Source organism: Macaca mulatta, chromosome 3 (assembly GCF_049350105.2).
Source record: "Macaca mulatta isolate MMU2019108-1 chromosome 3, T2T-MMU8v2.0, whole genome shotgun sequence".
Taxonomy (NCBI): Eukaryota; Metazoa; Chordata; class Mammalia; order Primates; family Cercopithecidae; genus Macaca; species Macaca mulatta.
This window is the reverse complement of record NC_133408.1, coordinates 80,342,143-80,362,575: the sequence shown is the minus strand read 5'-3', so window position 1 is coordinate 80,362,575 and position 20,433 is coordinate 80,342,143. Positions and strand designations below refer to the sequence as shown.

The 20,433-nt window shown below is 38.9% G+C and overlaps 1 protein-coding gene across 1 annotated transcript in view; it reads left to right on the top strand.

The window, feature by feature from the left end:
• The window catches only part of ABCA13 (ATP binding cassette subfamily A member 13), a 513,939-nt gene that overhangs the window by 37,800 nt on the left and 455,706 nt on the right, over positions 1–20,433 (top strand). The window contains exons 4-8 of the mRNA XM_077997982.1: positions 3,991–4,142; positions 5,921–5,949; positions 11,561–11,724; positions 14,142–14,272; positions 18,510–18,643. Coding sequence (XP_077854108.1) covers positions 3,991–4,142; positions 5,921–5,949; positions 11,561–11,724; positions 14,142–14,272; positions 18,510–18,643 — 610 coding nt within the window. The remainder of the gene's footprint in view (positions 1–3,990; positions 4,143–5,920; positions 5,950–11,560; positions 11,725–14,141; positions 14,273–18,509; positions 18,644–20,433) is intronic.

Below are 20,433 nucleotides of genomic sequence, written 5' to 3'. Positions count from 1 at the left end.
ATAGTAATATCAAAGATCACTGATTACAGAACACAATAGTAGATATAATAATAATGAAGATTTAAAGTATTTTGTGAGGATTACCAAAATGTGACACAGAGACACAAAGTGAGCACATGCTCTTGGAAAATTGGCGTTGACAGACTTGCTCAATGCAGGTTTGCCATGAACCTTCAATTTGTGAAAAATACAGTATCTGTGAAGGACAATAAAGCAAAGCATAAAAAAACAAGGTAGGCCTGTACACAATTCAATAATTGTTAGTTTATTCACAGAGCTGGGCAACCATCATCATAGTTAATTTTAGAAAAATTTCACCAACCCAACAAGAAAATCTAAATGTATTATTAGCATACGCTTCTCATTTCCTTCCAATCTCCCCCACGCCTAACCTTGGGCATACAACTAAACTACTTTCTGTCTCTATAGATTTTAGCATTCTGGACATTTCCTACATATAGAATTTGTATAAGTTATAGGCTTTGTTTGGTGACTGACCTCTTTCACTCAGCACAATGTTTTTAAGGTTCATTCATGTTGTAGCATCTAAAATACTTCATTTTAAAACTGATGATCAACTAATATTCCATTGTATAGATATAGGACATTTTCTTTATCTTTTCGTCTGTTGAAGTACATTTGAGTTGTTTCTACTTTTAGGCTATTATGGATAATGCTGGAATATTCACGTGCAAGTTTTAAAAAAATGTATGTTTTTGTTTCTCTTTTGGGTATATGCTAGGTCATATGATAGCTCTATGTCTAACATTTTGAGAAACTGTCAGATTGTTTTCCAACGTGGCTCTGCCATTTTGCTCTCCCATCATCAGTGGTATAAAGGTTCAATTACTCCACATTCTCACCAATATTTATATTTCTGTTCTTTAGATTGTAGCCATCTAGGTGGATATAAGGAGTTATTCCATTGTGATTTTGATTTACATTTCCCTAATGGTTTATGATGTTGACAATCTTTTTATGTGGTTTTTGGCCATTTGTATATCTTCTTTGGAGAAATGTCTATTCAAATCTTTTGCCCACTTTTAATTGGATTATTTGTCTTTTTATTATAAAGTTGTAAGAATTCTTCATATATTTTACAGACAAGTCCCTTATTAGATATATGACTTCCACATCTTTTCCCCACCATTTTCTGGTTGTTTTTCCACTTTGTGATTGTGTTTTTGAAGTAAAAGTTTTTAATTTTCATGAAGTCCAACTTACCTATTTTTTTCTTTTGTTGTTCGTGCTTTTGGTGTCATATCTAAAAGGCTCAGCCTAATCTACAATCATATTTACTGCTATATTTTCTTCTAAGAGTTTTACAGTTTAGCTTTTACATTTTAGTCTATTATCCATTTTGAGTTGACTTTTGTGTATGGTGTGAGGAAGGGATGGATACAACTTCATTCTTTTGCATGTGAATATGCAGTTGTCCTAAAGGGTTACCTTCTATCTATACATTAGTTTTGAGAGAATTAATATTTTAAAAATATTGAATCATTCAATCCATAAGCATGATATAGGTCTCCATTTATTTTAGCTTTCTTGAATTTCTCTCAGGAATGTTTTTGTAGCCCTCAGTTCTATGTATATTTCATTAAATGTATTCCTAAGTTAATATTTTTTTGGTATTGTTTTAAACATTTTGATTTCTCAAAGAACTAAGAATAGAACTACCACTGTATACAACAATTTCATTACTGGATGTCTATCCAAAGGAATATAAATCATTATATTAAAAAGATATCTGCTCTTGTGTATTTATTGTAGCACTATTCACAAGAGCAAAGTTATGGAATTGACCTAGTACTGTCCTCCAATCCTTCCTCTCTGGCACAGATAAATGGGAGCAGTAATGTGAGTCAGCCATAACAGCCTTCTTAGGAGAATTATTTCTGCCTTTGGATCTACTTAGAAATAATTCTCATTTGGTAAGAATTTGTCCTTCTTGCCTAAGCAAAAATTAACAAAAATTGTGATAGAAAGAATAATCATATTGCTTCACATTCCTTGCTTATTCTTATAGTCCTTATGCTGAAAATGTGCATATCTCAGTATTAGTCTCACCATTGCCGTACCTCTTCATGCTTATTTATGCAGTGCTGGGTGCTGGATGATCCTCACACCACCCTATTAGGTGGGTAATATTTTGATCTTATTTTAAAGATAATCTCCCAAGTGTGACATTGTTTTAAAAACATTTTGACTCCAAGGGAGCTTTCATTGGGTCTAAGTTTTCTCATCTTCAAACTGAGGAAGGGACCTGAATAATGATTTCCAAGGCCCGATTCACTTCTGACAACCTCAAGTGGATCCTTCACAGAATTGCAGGGATATCTCTGGGTGCAGTATCGGTCGTGGCTCTTTGAAGGGGTGATTCTCAGTGTCAGTCTGAGGGCTGAGAAAGTTCAGTCATCTCTGCTCAGTGGCCTTCTCTTGTCCTCCCCACTGCAATCTCTTTTATCCCCCACCTTCACTTTGCAAGTCTTTTCCTAGCCTGGCAGGTCAAGCACTACCTGATAAAAGTCTCAATAAAGACCTGTACTCAGAAAGGAGGAAACTACTGTCCACCCAAATCCTATTATAGCTCTAAGATTTCCCTGCCGCTCTGGAATTCACCTTCTCTGTCTCACACACACACAAATTAACATTTAATCAAGGATTTTCTATGCATTTTTCTGCTATAAACATTTCTTATGTTAATGATAGTTCCTCATCTGGTCTTAAGGACAAATTGAGGTACTTTTGAGATAATAACTAGAAAAAGAACGTAAAACCTGCTCATTATTACCAGGGAAACTCATCTTGAATTACATTGATTTCTATAATCTGATAATTCTATGGTTTCCCAGGCGAATCTCATGTTTGGGTGAAGCAAGAGAGTTTGAATCATGGTTCACAGCTTTCAGAGGTCATTTTTAGCCTTTAATATGAGGCCTCAGCAGAGAAGTAGTTTCTTGTTGTGCTTTTGAAATTCTGATCCACTCAAGTTGAAGGCCACACTTAAAAGGTAAGATTTCTGGTTGGGCATGGTGGTTTATGCCTGTAATCCCATATTTTGGAAGGTCAAAGTGGGAGGATCACTTGAGGCCAGGAGTTCAAGATCAGCCTGGGCGATATAGCAAGATCCTCTTTCTACATTTCTTTTTTTTTAAAGCAAAGCAAAACAAAACAAAACCAGGTGAGATTTCTGTTGAGTGTATGTAGCAACCACCTGTAGTAGAAGGCCATCTGAGCCAGTGCTCAGTTCTCTGGACTCCAGACCCAGTTTTGCTGCAAACAGTCTGTTTGCTTTTAGCAAATTCACTTTGTTTATCTGGGCCACATTTCCTCATCTCTAAATAGCTGACTTGAAAGTTATTGAATTTATTTTATTCATCAATAAATGTTGAACCTGCTTTGACTTCATTATAGATTGTGAGAATTAAGTGATAATATTTGTGGAAGAGATTTACTGTAACTCTTTGTGATGTAAGCTTTGTTATTCTTTCATGGTAGATTTACATGTTGACAACTGTTAATTCATTTTCACTATGTTCTCTAATTTGTAAAATAAAGGTGTGGAATTAAAAAACTAAAACATTCCCCATAATTGTCTCTGTCTCCTCCTCATGCAGAGATCATATCATGTCTGTACTGTTCACTGATGTATTTATTCCACTGCACATCACCGATGTGCAGGGCATGCTATATAATATGTGTCAAATAAATTTTTTTAAAAAAGGTTTATAAACATAAAATGGCTGAGCTTTCAGATAATACAGAGAATGAAGACAATTTTCTAATTTTAAATTTGTGAAGATTTTTAAAATAACGATTTCTCTTTTGGATGAGGGTCAGGTAAAATGGGCTCTCAGGGTAGATGATGGGAGTGTAAATTGGTACCAAGTTTAATTGAAAACAATTTGGTATCACAAATCTTAAAAAATGCCAAGGAAACTTATTCTTGTCAAAGAGCTTCCTTTGCAGTATTTATTCTGTTTAAAGTTTGTCTAGGTTCCAAACTACAGCTGACCCCAAGAAAGTCAACAACCTGGCCTTTTTAAAAGAGATACAAGACCTGGCCGAGGAAATTCACAGAATGATGAACAAGGCAAAAAACTTAAAAAGACTTTGGGCAGAAAGATCCAACACTCCAGGCAAGTAAATCTCTCATAACTGACACTACCCACTTGGACACAGCTTAGGGAGAGCTGTGGAGGCTGTGGGAACCCAGAATGTTTAAAAAACGCTGAACTCTTGCCTGTGCTAAGCTGTCATTGTGAGTCTTTCACGGATGAGGCCAGCACCTGTAGATGGTTGTGGAGGGTGGAGCTGCATTCTCTCTCCTCAACCCCCTGGGAAGGCACCTTGTGCAGTGCACACCCTGCACAACCTTCAAAGGGCTGCAGACCATCCTGACTTTGTCTCCACAGTTACCTTCTCACCACTCTGCCTACTCCTTTACACTCTTCGGCTGTTGTCTTCCTTTCTTGCTTTCTTATTCTGTTTTAAGAATCTGTCTCCACCTTCCCCAAACATACACACACACACACACACACACACACACACACACACACACACACACAAATTCCCAATTTGTTTCTTCCTTCTTGTATATTTGGATTGGTCTTTTCCACGTAAGTAACACTTTAAGACTGGCCTTGGATGATTTATTTACTTTGAGTACAAGCCTTTTGGATTATTGGGGTGAATTATTCCCTAAACAAAAGCAATTTCTGTTCATTATAAAGAATATCCACATTATAAATGGCTTCATCTCATTTATAAATCTACAGTAGGGAAAGTTAGGATGGATAAAGATCTTAGAGAGTTTGGCTTACAAATGGAGAAGTTTGCACCTCAGAAATAGGCAGCCAGTTGCCTCTCTTCACATCCCTGAGTCATTGCCTACTGTGATATTTGTTAATAAATGGGGGCATTCAGTTAAATTTGAAATTTAAATAACAAAAATTTGTTACTATATGTATGTCCCAAATGTTACATACTTTGGTAAAAAATAATTTATTTCTAATCTGAAATTGAAATTTAATTGGAGGTGCTCCGTTTTAAATTTGCTAAATCTGATACTCCTAAGTATACAGCTCCAACTATAATTCCTATGTAATTTTTTCTTTCTTCATGGAGTATATACAAAACCATGAAATAAAGAGTTTGGCAGTAACATGAAGAATACACTTCCCAAGGCAGATGGCATTATGTGATATTTTGAAGAGACAAAATAGCACCTTTGTCCAGGATGTGGCAGGGCTGGCCATGGCCTCCCTGAAGGCTGATTTCACAATGGACCCAAAATGTATCAACAATAGACCAGAACGGTTTCAAACACCAAATGATGGAGTTCTTATATTACACTCTATTATGGGATCATTCTACTTTTATAAAATTTGATCTTCAAATAAGGTTTTTAACATGCTGTTGAAAACATAATCAATTTGTTTTGAGATGAAGTCCCCACTTTATTTCTAGTTTTCTATTATTTGAACCATTTTCTATGGTATATGTAACTTACAATAATCTGAAAAATTATAATTTCACTTTTTTCTCTTCAAGTTTTTCCTTCATGTTTTTCTTTTATAAAAAATTTTCATTTATTCCCTCTATCCTATCCTGAATTTTTGCAATGCCCAGTGAAATTAGATACTAATAAAATAATACAATACCCTTTGGCAAATTGTGGAAATTTGGTTTACCAGTTAAATTTTTTCCATGAATATACTTAGATTTGGAAATCTACTATGATAGCTTTCTTCAGATAAATCTTATGAAGATAGATTTATTCTTCAATTTTGGTGTATTTGGCTTTTGGGCCAGGGCTCTTGAATACTCCAATTGACTTTAGAGGTAAAGTAGGCATTTAGCACGTGCTTTTTCATTGATGATTGAACTAATATCTCTTAAATCTTCTTTATTATAGATTCTTCTTATGGTTCCAGTTTTTTTTCAGTAAGTATCTTAACAATAGTTTGAAAATTAGTCTTCAGAGACAGAATGGTTAAGTTTACAACACTGAAGTTTACGTTCTCAAAGAATTATTTCTAATGACTTGACTTGTATAACAATTGTGTAGAAGCTGGATTTGAGAGAGCTAAGATCTTTGTAAATATGGTCTAAAAGACAAGTTTGAATTTTCTGAAGCAAGGTTCTGGGCCTGTGAAAAGCAGAAGTGAAACCTGAGGCCAGCAGGTGGTGGGCGATCCACAGAGTTGCTTTGTAAGATGGCTACAGAGTCTGTCTGATCCCAGGGATGGTCTGAGATTTGTACTTGGTACATAAGCGGTGATTCCCTCGAGGCACGAAGCCCTCAGTTAAGGCACTAGTTATCAATAGGGGATGATTTTGACCTCCAAAGGATATTTGCCAATGTCTGGATGCATTTTTGGTTGTCACAACTGTGGACCAATGGGGAGGGTAATATTAGCCTCTAGTGGGATGAGGCCAGAGATGTCGCTAAGAATCTTAGAAAGCACAAGACAGCTTCTACAACAAAGAATCATCTGACCCAGAACATCAGTAGACCGGTTGAGAAATCTCAAGTTAAGGTGAAACCTTGACAATATTAAAAATTATTCCTTGCTCATATTGCAGCACCAGACACTGACTGACTGTACAGGGTTTTGTAGTAACATTGCACTAACAGAAGCACCTGTGTCTGTATCTGTTTAATTCTAAGAAAGATTTAGATAGCTCAAAAAAAAAAATGCCATAAAACCATTCGGAGTAAAGTAAAAGAATAGGGGCCGGCTAATGAATTCTGGAATGAAGCAGGAATGTCAGTGTATCCATTAAATAATGACACTAGCAAAGAGGATTGAACAAACACTCATCTTAACTAGGAGCTTTCTGATGCAGCAGGTCAAAAGGAAAATATGGGACACACACACTCAAAATCTTACAAATAATGAAAGAACTTAAAAATAGAATAAAGCATCATTTAAATGATTACATTAGCATTTAAAAAAGAAATTATAATACCTGATGCTTGTGATATTGTAGCTTAGTGATAATCTCACATGGTTGTGACAATAAAAAAAAAGATATAATAATTTTTGGAAAAGCAACTTGATTTTTTTTGCCCCTGTAATTGTTCTGAAAATTAATGTTATGTATAATACAATAGAAATAAAAAGCTGTATGCATAAAATGTTCATTGATAATGATGGATAATTTGAATTTCCAAGATAAAGTGACCTTGATGGCCTTCTTAGTACAGTTACTTAATAGTAAGTATAGTATGTGGAAAATGAGTATGTTATTAGATCAAGTGCAAAAAACAGAGGACATTATCATATCCATTGTATGTTTGTGATGTAAAAACATTTCAGTACAAGGAGTGGAAGAAAAGTGGCTACAGGAAAGCAGTTCTATTTGTTACAATGAAAGATTTCTAGGTTGCTTTTTTCTTATAGAATTCTGATGAAGATGTTATACTGTTTGATTTTCACTGAGAGTGAAATGGCTATCTGAATAATCTGAGCAGAGGAATGGTGGGACTTGAGTTATGTTTTCAGAGGATTTCTTTGGACATTGCGTTGAGCAGAGACTGACAGTAGTCAGAGCGGAAGTGGGAGTCCATGTAGGGAATCAGCTCATCCTTCTGTGCAACAAATGGAAGTCTTTTAGAACAGATGCACAGTTAGTGAGGGAGGTAGTGAGATGCGATGGTGGTTTTGATATATTTTGGAGCTAAAATCAGTAGGATCTGTTGATGAATGTGAGGTAGGTTATAAGAGAAAGAGAAGAATCAAGGATGACTCTATGTGGTTTGACCTCAGTTACTGGAAAAATGGAGTGGCTGTTTACTGCGGGTGGGGAAAGACTGAAACAGGTTTTTCCGAGGGGAGGGGAGGTAAAAAGGAAATCAGAAATTGATTTGGGGGATGTTAGTGAAATATCCAAGTGGCATTGCCAAGGACATTGTGGGAGTTTCCAGCTTGGAGCTGAGATAAACTCTTTTGGCTGGATATATGAATTTAGAAAGTGTTGGTGCATAAATGACACTTCAAGGCCATCAAGGGAGAGTGTGTCGACAGAGCAGAGAAAGTGGACTGAGCACCGAGCACTTGCATTTGTAAAAGAGTGTCAAGCAAGGAGGAAGAAGCTGAGAAAGTGGGGTGTCATGGAAGCCCAGGAAGGTGATTTTCTAGGAGATGGGGATGATCCATTGTCTCAAGTGTGGCTGATTGATCATGTAACAAGAGGATGGAGAAGTGCTACTGGGAGTAGCAGCATGGAATTCATTGGTGATATTGACAAGAAAGGATTTGATGGAATGATGAGGGTGAAAGCCTGATTGGAGTGGATTTAAAAGAGAGTAGGGGCACTCTAGGCTCGGTGGCTCATGCCTGTAATCCCAGCACTTTGGGAGGCCAAGGCAGTCCAATCACTTAAGGTCAGGAGTTCAAGACCAGCCTGGCCAATGTGGTAAAATCACTTCCCTACTAAAAATACAAGAATGAGCCAGGCATGTAATGGTGGGTGCCTGTAATCCTGTAATCCCAGCTACTCGAGAGCCTGAGGCAGAAGAATTGCTTGAACCTGGGAGGCGGAGGTGGCAGTGACCTGAGATTGTGCCACTGTACTCCAGCCTGGGTAACAGAGCAAGACTCGGTCTCAAAAAAAAAAAAAAAAAAAAGAAAGAAAAAGAGAGAGAGAGAATGGGGGCAAGTAAGTGGAGACAGAGAGTGTATATGACGCAAGATGGTAGGCTGTGAAGCAGTGAAGCATGGGGTGGAAGCTGCTGGGCATTGCAGAGGTCTTTGGTGTCTGCTCCCACCCTGCTGGCTCCCTAATTTCTCCCCAGCTAAGATGGACAGTTCCCCGAGAGCTCAGACTCCTGGTCACAGGGGCGAACGTCAAACATGTGCTGAGAGTATTTTGCTTTCTGTTCTTCCTTGAAGTCAGTTCAGCTTGAGAGGGCAGGGGAGCTAACAATTTCATTGCAACCCACAGCTGGGGTGACCACCAGACTCACATTGCCTGGGACTGAGAGTCCCTTGTTCCAGAAAACATCTCAGTCCTGGGCAACTGGAGAAGGTGGGTCCAACTTCCCCCAGCAATGGGTCTATTCTGGGCAGCACCTTTGTTCCTGAGAGGTTTTGAGGATTCAAGCCAGCATGGTCTGTGGAGGCCCTTGATATCTGCGACTTTTCCTATCTCATTCTTTCCACCTCCTCAGCTCCTTCTTCCTGGTACCATTTCCTGAACAAGCTACCTATATACAAGTCCTTGTTGCAGGGGAACCTAAACAGAGACAAGAGATATGGATTTATTTTCCTTCTTTATTTCCTTTATTATTATTATTATTATTTTTAGAGACAAAAAATGCTCTGTCGTTGAGCTTCAAACTCCTGGGCTCAAGCCATCCTCTGGCCTCAGCCTCCCTAAGTATTGGGATTATAGGCGTTAACCACTGTGTGGGCCTGCCTGCCTGCCTGGCTTCCTTCCTTCCTTCCTTCCTTCCTTCCTTCCTTCCTTCCTTCCTTCCTTCCTTCCTTCCTTCCTTCCTTCCTTCCCTCCTTCCCTTCCATCTTTCTTCCCTCCTTTCCTCCCTCCCTCTCTCCCTGTTCAGTACAGATGGAACTATTCATTTTTTTTCCCTAAATTTTTTCAATCAATGGTTGATTGAATCCAAGGATGCAGAACACACAGATATGAAAGACTGACTGTACTTCATTGTGTACTTCTGAAAAACAAGGTCATTCTTGTACATAACCACAGTACAATTATTAGAATCAGAAAATTAATGCTGATATAATAGAGTTATTTAACCTACAGACTTCTTCCAGATTTACCAATTGTTCTAATAATGTCCCTAACAGCAAAAGAACATCTTGGATCATGTATTGCATTCAGTTGTCCTGTCTTTAGTTTCCTTTGTTCTGGAACGGTCTTTCTTTGTCTTTATTTCATCAGGATTTTCGAGTAGATCACTTATTTTGTAGACTATCTTTCAATTTTGGTGTTGTCTGATGTCTGCTCATGATTGCATTTGGGCTTTTGCACTTATGGCAGGAATAGGTTGTGTTTTTTAAGATGGCAGATAATAGCATGCTGATAGGAATGAAACAATAGAGGGGAAAAGAGAAGAGAGTTGCTGGACAATACTCTTGAGGGATGGGAGAGCAGGAGGACTGAGCTCAGCCTGAAGACTGAACCACTGAATTTGACTGGAGATGGATTTCTTTTTTTTTTTTTTTTTGCCAGAGGAATATATGATAGATTGTGAGAGGAGAAAAGAGTTGAGTGGGTATGCCAGGGAAAGGTCATCCAGGGATGGACCAGGTGCATGAGGGCAATGGGGACAAGAAAGAGGTGTTGGCAGAATGGAATATGGGCCTGGTAGGGCTGAAGAGTCATTAGAGTTGGGGAACTGTAGAAAAGGAGTGGGGTTGGTCATCAAAAAGTGAGGTGCATAAAGTTGTAGATATTGATAATGAAAATCAAGATTTTGACCAGAGAAATGGGTGATTCAAGCAGGTGGAAGAAAATATCACTGGATGGAAGGGAGATCAAGTAACAGAAGGGATTTGAGGATCATTAGATATGGAAATTATTGAGAATGGTGGCTGAAGTCATGCTGAAAACATGGTAGTGTGCTGGAAGTCAGAACCAGAATCCTCCATAAATGGAAGGCGCTCATTCCGGGAGCTTCCCAGGACCCTGCTGAGTTCTGAGACCCTCTCTTCATTCCACTGAGAGTGGTGTGAGGAAGAGGGAGTGTGTCTTGTTTGGAGTAGCTGGATCTCTGGAGAAAGCTTTTTTTTTTGTTTGTTTAACTCTATGTCATCTGAAAGATAAATGCTGTGACTTTTATGAGTGGTCTAAAATGGAAGATTCACTTTTATTGAAGGAATGGGAACTAGGCGGTGAGAAGAGAGCCAGCAACTGTGGAGCTAGGAACACAGAGTGTAGGGGAGCTCTTACTGGGATGTCATGGAGCGTTGGGGTGTTTTTCTACCTAGAGAGAACATGCAGGCTCAGTGAGGCACTGGCAACCCATGTTCCTTCCATTTTTGCACTTAGCCATTCTTGGCATATAATAAGAAAGCCTCGGTTATCTACAGAAATCCAAAAGCTCTTTACCGTGGGGCCAGCCGCCTTTGCCTTTTGACCAAGCCACCAGTGCTCACTGAAATGTTGGGTTTTCTTGTTCATATTTGAATTACTCTCTTTTCTTTTATCATTTACATGTAAAGAACAGATCATTACATTCTTATCCAGGGTCTATGTCAAAGACTTTGTCGCTTCAAAAACTGTGGAAGTTGGTACAGCTTGTTACAAAAACTGGCCTTATTTTTCTTCTTACCCCATCCATACTTTTTCTCCCCCTTGTCCATATTTTTAAGCCATTTAAAAAAACCCTCCAACTGACCAGGATAGTTTTAACATTGTGTTCAACATAGTGGCAAATCTGTTTAATGTAGTGACGTATAAAGTGTGAGTTTCTACCAGGAGAACGTTTGCAATTTTGTACCTTTGCAGCATCTGTCTCTCTGTCTTATTTACTTTATTAATAAAACTCTAGAGGGAAACTTTTGGTATTTTCCCCCATCAGATGGATCTCAATAAGACCGAGGAGGTAATATTGAAACTGGAAAGCCTCCACCAGCAGCCTCATATCTGGGATTTTCTACTGTTACTGCCGAGACTACACACAAACCGTGATCATGTGGAAGACGGCATGGATATTGCAGTGAACCTTCTCCAGACTGTTCTGAAGTAAGTGAAAAAGAAAAAACTTATCTAAGTATTGATATGTTGTTTTTTTAACCTTGTTTTTAAAATGGGAAATAAAAATTAGTAATTGTTGGATTTAAAAAAACTTCACAATAATGTTACCTTGAAACGACAGGAGCTTCTGCACCTCCACGTCTGTCCCTCATCTGTCTGTGCACATATTTTATATATGGGCAGTGATGTTGTTCAGAGCGTGTGCCCCCTGATTTAAAAAGTTAGCGCCATACTTTAATGTTTCATATGTTGTTATAGTTTATAAATGGCCATTTTTAATGGCTGCAGCATATATCATTCTGGTAAAGTACTATATGCCATAATTTACTTAATAAATTTGGCATTGGATTTTTGGGTTTTTCTAAGTTTTTCACTATTAGAGACAGGCTTGAGTGTAATAATTTCAACTAATTTCTTAAGAAATTATGCCATAGTTGCCCAAAATAGCATTCAGAACTGATAAGTTCAGTTGCTTCAGTTGTGTAATTCAGTGAACTGGACATTGGTCTCCTATGCTGGATCTGACCCCTATGTTACATGGGGTGACCTTTGGGAACATCCCTTCCCGTGGTGGGCTTCTCATGCTTTAATCAGCATGGCCCTCTTTTATAAACAATTGAATTATTTTGTGTAAACCCATTGTATGAATAATGGGTTTTATTATTTTTCATTAGCAAAGATTTATATTCTTTTCTGATTTTTAACTGTTATTTATTCTATCTGCCATTGGTGAGAGCAACCCACATTGCCCTTAGGCTAGGACAAAAAGGGCCCTGTCCTGGGGGCTATGCTTTGGGGAGGTCCCCACTGTGGCCTTCCCCGGACTGTGCCTCAGCTCATGGCTCAGAATGCCCATGGGGTGAAGGAGATGTGTCCACAGAGCCCACACACCCTGATTCCCTCTCACCCTGGAGTTCCCTAGTTTAATGGCCAGAGCCTGGTGAAGCCTCTTTCCTGGCCCCTCCTTCTGAGGGCAAGTCTTACCACTGGACTGTGCCTCCTCCAGCCCAAGGGTAGTCTAGGGATGGCTGTAGCCATTGGCAGGAGTGTAGGGTGGGAGGCATGGGTGCTGTTGGGCTTTGTAGGCTGGAGGACCTACCTATGCGCACTGAGGCCTCTTGAGGTACAGACCAAGCTGAGGATGGGGAGCACATAGGAGAGGAATGGGCTGAAGGCTGGGGCTAGGGACAGGTGCTCCCCAAACTCCCACATTCTGGTGCATAACTCTGAGGATCAGAAAATTCTAAATTTGAATGTAGCTTTCAAAGTTGTTATGAAGATCTATTTGCCAATGTAGGAAAATGGAACATATTTTGATAGTTAGTTAGCTTGATTTATAACTTAAATATTTGAACATATTTGAAATGCTTCCCTTTTTATTCTTGCCCAAAGCTCTGACTGTGTTAGCAGTGAACAATGAAAATAATTGGGCTATTCTGAGAGACACAAAATTTAAAATGAGAAGATACTGATGACAGTTGTTGAACCATATCAGCTTCAGTATAAATTGTATTTCCATATTTTGCTTCAGTGGCATGACATCAAGAAAATCTGCATTCATAGAGACAAGTACTTGCAAGTGGTACCAGGTTTCAATGATATATCTTATAATCCTGGGATACTCTTCAATACACAAAGTTGTCATAAAAGATTTTTCCAGATGAAAATCTACAAGGAAATAATCTGTTTGGAAGCACAGCTTATGATTGTGTTGGTCTCATGTTGCTAAAATGCAGATATATTACAACTTCTGTTGAGTGCATTTTCTAATCTACAAATCTAAGCGTATTTACTTATAAAATAAAATATTAGTATTTTAAAAATAAAATTATTATCACGTATATGTAGATTCTCCCTCACCAGAGCTCCTTGTTCTTTGAAAGAGTTTAACAGACACTGATCAACCCTTGACCTATTCAGATCCATAGGTTAAGACAGGGTGGAGGATTGAGGTACATGGTATTGCCCCCCAAATATTAGACTGATTATCTGAACTTGAAGCAGCCAGGATGACTGTTTATTTGCTTTTCTAACATAGCAGCCCTTTGCACCCTGGTTGGCCTTATCAACTGCCCTATGGCAGGAAGAATCAAGGCTGAGTATAAAATAACATTTATGGCAGAGCCAATGCAAACTTGAGCTCTGTGTCAAAGGCAGAGTGGAAGATGGCCTAAGTTCTCAAGTGTTTCAAGAGAAGACCTTACCTCTTACATTTAGTTACTAGTTCAGGGAGTTAGGGTCACATTAAAGCCACCAAGAATGCTGACATGTAAATGGTCCAGCCACATCTTGCAACAGCACTAGGGGCCCAGTCCATGGGATGTAAGTAAACCTAGAATTGATGCTACTTGTTTTGCTAACTACCCACTCATATTGCTTTTTGTTTTGTTTTGTTTTGGTTCTAGTTACTTAATATCCCTAGAAGATTTAGATTGGCTTCCACTCAACCAAACTTTTTCCCAGGTTTCTGAACTTGTATTGAATGTGACCATTTCGACACTGACATTTCTACAGCGACATGGAGTAGCAGTCACTGGTATGGGTGCCTTGTAGCTATTGCTATATTTCAAAACGTTTCACTACTTAAATTCATTGACAGTTGACATAGAGCTAAAATGATGCTTGAAATGATTTAATTAAAATTTCAAATTCAAAAAAGAATCAATTGTTTCTGTTAATACAAGACAAAAACAGAATACAAATTTGGAACTCAAAACTGAATTTGACTTTCTATCACTGTTGAAATTCTGCAGTCATTGCTAATATAAATGATATCTGAAAGTTAAAATTAACTGATTTTAAAATTCTTTGACTTTATTTCTTCTAATATTAGACCTATCACTAGTTCTGTGATTTTAATCTTTCCCTTCTCTAAGCTCCTATTGGGAGGAAATATTTTAAAAATGACAAAGCTAGTAAGAGGAGGCAGCTTGATGTGGACTTACAGAGTCCCTAACTAAATAAGCAGCCCTACTACAGGGGAGGGAATGGAATTATATAGCTCTTTTCTTGACCCAGGATATTATTATTTCCTGAATTGCCAACTGAGCCTGAGCATTTTACTTTTAATTCCCTTCTTTTCTCTGTTTTTCTATCTTTGGCTGTTTCTCTAAGGAAAATACAGTGAGAGAACAACAAAGTTGGAATTCATCCACTCATCCATTCATCCATCCATTTTTCCATTCATCTGTCCATCCATCCACCCACACATCCATTCATCTATCCATCCATCCATCTGCCTACCCATTCACCCACGAAACAACCCATAAACCTCTTTATACAGCTGTCCATCAATTCATACATTAATCCATCCATCCATCCACTCACTCATCCATTCATCTATCCATTTATCTACCTCCCCATTCATCTACTCACCAACCCACCAATCCATTGATCTATGCATCCATCCATCCATCCATCCATCCATCCATCCATCCACTCACTCATCCATTCATCTATCCATTCATCTGCCTCCCTATTCACCTACTCACCAACCCACCAACCCATTGATCTATCCATCCATCCATCCATCCATCCCTCCATCCATCCACTCACTCATCCATTCATCTATCCATCCATCTACCTCCCCATTCATCTACTCACCAACCCACCAACCCATCCATCTGTTCATTTATTTATTTATTCTCTCATTGAATAAACAATGAGCACTTCCTATGAGCCAAACACTTCCCCAGACAGTGGGAATAAAAAGCTGAATAACACATAGTTCTTCAATGAGAACCCATGGACACAGGAAGGCGAACAACACACACCAGGTCCAGTCATCGGCTCGGGGGAGAGGGAAGGGAGAGCATTAGGACAAATAGCTAATGCATGCGGGGCTTAAAACCTAGATGATGGGTTGATAGGTGCAGCAAATCACCGTGGCACATGTATACCTATGTAACAAACCTACATGTTCTGCACTTATATCCCGGAACTTAAAAAAAAAAAAAGACATAATTCTTACTTTCAAGGAAGTCATGTTTAGTAAAGGAGAGAGATATGTCAATAATAAAAAACAAACAAGCAAACAAACAAAAAACAAAGACAACAGAGTAAGGATCTGACATCTGCTTCAGGAAAAGCTTCAAGGAGGAGTTTTGAAGGGTGATTTGGACTTTATCAAAGAGATGAGGGAGCATTTCTGGAAAGAGAGAAGACTGTGTGAGCTACTTGGGCTTGCTGAGAGCCGTGAATGTTTGACATTCAGTGTGTCTGAGGTACAGTGGGCAGTAGCAGGGGGTGGCATAGAAAGGGAGCTCAGGCCAAAATACCAGTGGACATGGGAGCAGTAGAATTAGATCTGCATTATAGAAAGACACTTCTGGGCAGGTGTGAGGAGTGGATTGGAGGCACGCAGGTCTGGGGTTCAGGATCCTGGGATCAAGTCTTCCATCAACCACTTTCTCCTGAGGTCTCAGTCTCCTGAACTATTATTATTATTATTTGAGATGGGGTCTTGCTCTGTCGCCCAGGCTGGAGTGCAGTGGTGAGATGTCGGCTTATTGCAACCTCTGCCTCCTGGGTTCAAGCAAGTCTCCTGCCTCAGCCATCCAAGTAGCTGGGACTACAGGTGTGCACCACCACGCCTGGCTAATTTTTGTATTTTTAGTAGAGACATGGTTTTACCATGTTGGCCAGGCTGGTCTCAAACTCCTGACCTCAGGTGATCTGCCTGCGTCGGCCACCCAAAGTGCTGGGATTACAGGCGTGAGCCACTGTGCCCAGCCCTGAACTATTGTATAATGAGATTGTTATACACAGAAATTTCTATAATCCCATTCAGAATTTTGCTGCTTCATGGAGCAAACTAACATAAAACTCTCTATCGCCCCAAATTCCACCTGTTGCTTCTTTCTTCTTGTTGCTTGTGACTCAGCACAGTGAGACCCACATAGAAAGTTGTTTTTTTTTTTTTTTTTTTAGCTTTCTGTAAGAGAAAAGCTAGTTCATTAATGTTTAACTCCATTTTCAGGTTAGATTTGTTCCACTGGCAACTATTTCTTATGCTGAGAACAAAACCCAGAGGGTGGTGCGAGATGAATAAAACACCTCATCGAAATCTTCCCAGTGACCTTAATTTAACAAACTCATTTAGAAGCTCAAGTTTTTGTACATCATCCAAATTACAACAACCAATTTGCCTTACAATTGAAAATGTAATTACCGTTAAGAATGTAATTAAAATAAACAATTTTCTATTAACTCTCCAGCGAGTCAAAGCTAAGGAACACTATTACAAAACATACTTTGAGAGGTAACTAAAAATTGTCTTCATGTCTCTTGTCTCCAAGATAAATTCTTTTGCCTGATGAGCCAATTCCAATGTGAAGAGGAAGGACTGAGTGGCCTCGTGTGGCTTTAGGCTACTGGTCCAATTATGTTATGCACTGAAACTGTTAATCTACACATTCTGAATTCTCTGTTGTTTAGCAACAAATTTCTGAATCAAAATTGTCTGTCACTTTTTGAGAAAGATTTTGTACTTTTATAAATATGCCACACTGATGTCACTATTTTTTCTCTCCTTTCTGGAACACTGTGAGTAATTCTCATACCTTCTGAGACTAGTGGAGATTAATAGTTACAGCTCAGCTTCGGGAGCCAGATCATTCGGGTTTGAATCGGAGGCTTAATCTAACAAGTAGGACTCTAAGAAAAAGGGGACAATTACAGCACCTACCTCATAGTGTTGTTGGAGGACTAAGTGAGACCTCCCATGGTATATTCTTAGTCTAGGTCCTAATACCTCTTCAACATACAATACATGCTTGTTTTAATCTCAGATACCAATCTTTTTTCCTCCCATGATGCCATGTAAAGGCAATCAGACTGGAAACAAAAAGTCTTGTATTTCTGGGATTTTCCCCATCTTTAATACCTTCCTGAAGTCCCCGTTCACTTGGTCTGTCTTTGTAAATGTCATGGATTGTGCTTTTTTTGTAGACCTCACTGCAATTATAAGGATCCTATGAGATAATGCATGTGAAAATGGTTTAATAGTGGCTGGCAGGTGAAGGGGCTCAGTCAATGAGTGTTGAATCGTGATCTGCAACAATCTAGTTTCTAAATGAAGGTTCAAGGTTCAAACACAGCTTGAAATGTATGTGTTTTCATGTTTGCAGTTGCTGAGGCATACTCCCCAGAGATTTTGTTGTACCTTGAGAGTCTTGGATTTATATTTTGAATGTGTCACCTCTAGATAGTGCCATGGGTTTTTTGGGTAGCTCATGAATTTTATACGTTGATAACTTGAGTTAGGGGAACTTTTTCTTATGACTTCAAATAATTATTGGGAATATAGTTTTAAAGACTCCATAGTATTTTATGCTATGAATATACTATAATTTATCTTTTCCCTTGATATTAGACACTTAGTTGGTTTTCAATATTTTATCAGTATAGAACCTTTAAAATATTGTCACACCTTAATTTTTGTTCAGACATCTGATTAAGCTTCTTGAGAAAGATTTTTAGAAGTGAAATTATTGGGTTCAATGACTTGAATTTTATAAAGCTCTTGAAATATGTTTTAAAATTACACTCTGGAAATGTTGCAACCATTTGTGCCAGGGAGCATGGGACACTTCACCATTCTCTCTATAGCAGCAAGTGTTTATTCTGTTTGCTTTTTCTATTTGATGCCCCAATGGTGTTTGGTCTTCATTTGCTCTTCCTTTAGAGGTAAAAAGGTATTTTTTTCTGAATTACATTAGACATATCAAAATATTCAAACAACTGATGGTGTAAATCTTCTGTTGTTCCAGCAGAGCCAGTTTACCACCTGTCCATGCAGAATATAATGTGGGATCCACAGAAAGTCCAGTATGATCTCAAATCCCAGTTTGGCTTTGATGATCTTCATACGCAACAGATCCTGAACTATTCAGCTGAACTAAAGGAGGTACACACGCTTGACTGCTTCTCACACCGCTGGGTCTTTCCTGGAGACTGGATCTAGAGCATGCTGCTGGGGCAGAGTGAGCGGGTGCCATGGGAGAGGCAGCCAGACAGGAGAGTTCCCCTAAAACCCGAGCTCCTTACACAGAAGACACCCCTGCTGTCTCCAGCTTTTCTAGAAGTGTCTCTTTCCTCTTACCATGTAGTTTTATCCCAGAATGGAAAGGCAGCTTGGAAGTAATATGACACTTGATTGCTCTGGGAACTAGCAGTGGGAGAGGCCAGGTCGAGTGAGGGTGTGAGATTCTGAAGACAGCGCTAGTGGGGTCCAGGTAGGAAGATGGCGCATCCCCACCGTAGTGAGTGGGGATGCAAGTGGGTGAATTTCCAGGTAAAGAGATAATTTTCATTAGAAGAGTAGGATCTGTGGGTCATGAATGCCTGCTGGGTTCACCAAAGTTGAGCCTCTTCCCAAACTAGGTGAAATAAGGGGGTTGGACTGGATGATCCCCAAGACCCAGTTCACTGCTGGTATTGCTGAGGTTCTGGGAGGTATCTTTTAGTTACAGAGTCCCTTTTGTCACTCTGGCCCATTTGTAGGCACTTCTGCTTTGCATGGTGCAGGTCCAAGAACTATGCACCTGGAGCTTTGGTCCATAGACTCCACCTGCAGGGTTAGAGCATTTATGGTGCAGCTCCTGGGTCAGTGTTGAGCTAGGAATGTTTGGAGAGGACCCACTATCTTCTGTTAGGATCTCAGTCCATGCTGGGTGTGTAGATTTTGCTCACTTCTGTGTGAGTTCCCCACAACCTGGTCTTCCCAGATAGCACTTTTCACATTTCAGTGCAGCTAGTTTGTGTTCAGACTGTTGCTTTCAATATTTAGACTCTAGATCTGTGCTCTCAGTCTGGAGGGTTAGATGGTTGGGCTGCAGCCAGCAGACCCTCTTGCTGGTTTGGTGTTTGAAAAATCAGTTCTGCCAGGTAGGTTTAGGCTTCACCACAGTATACTAAATTTTGTGCTTCTTGTATCCCTAGCATAATTTTATTAATCATCTCACAATTTTATGAACTATCTGCCTACCACAGGACTTGAAATTGTGACCCTTGGGTTTTCTCATGGATACTGATGTAGATGGAATATGAAACCCCAGTTGGTTGGCTTTTATTCTAGTTTTCTCCATCTTTATGATCTGTTTTCTCATTATATTATAGTTTGAGTAAACTATGTAAAACTTTTACCTTAGAATGTTAAATATATTGAGATTAGAATTAAAAGGAAAATGATCAGAAAATACCACTGTGTATATCAACAAAGCTCCATGGAAATTGTACATCATATATGTAAGCTTTCTGTTGCTGCTATAACAAGTTACCCCCAACATAGTGCCTTAAGGAAACCCACATTTTCTTTTATCATAGTGTTCTGGAGGTCAAACCCCTGAAATGATCTCACTGGGCTAGAATCAAGGTGTCTACAGGGCTGAAGTCCTTCTTGAGGTCAAGGGGACAAACTGTTGTAGGGGAGGAAAAATTATTTTTTTCTCTATTATTCCATATTCAATGGCTGGAGCTCACGAATTAACCTGATAAAAGACAGATAAACAAGAGGAAAACCAGTTATTATGTAGGTATGTATGGGAGTTCACAAAGAGAAATATATAGATGTTCCCTGACAACCATTCTGTTTTTCACTTTCAGTACAGTATTCAATAAATTACATGAGTTAATAAATACTTTATTATAAAATAAGCTTTGTGTTAGATTATTTTTCCAATAGTAGGCTAATGCATG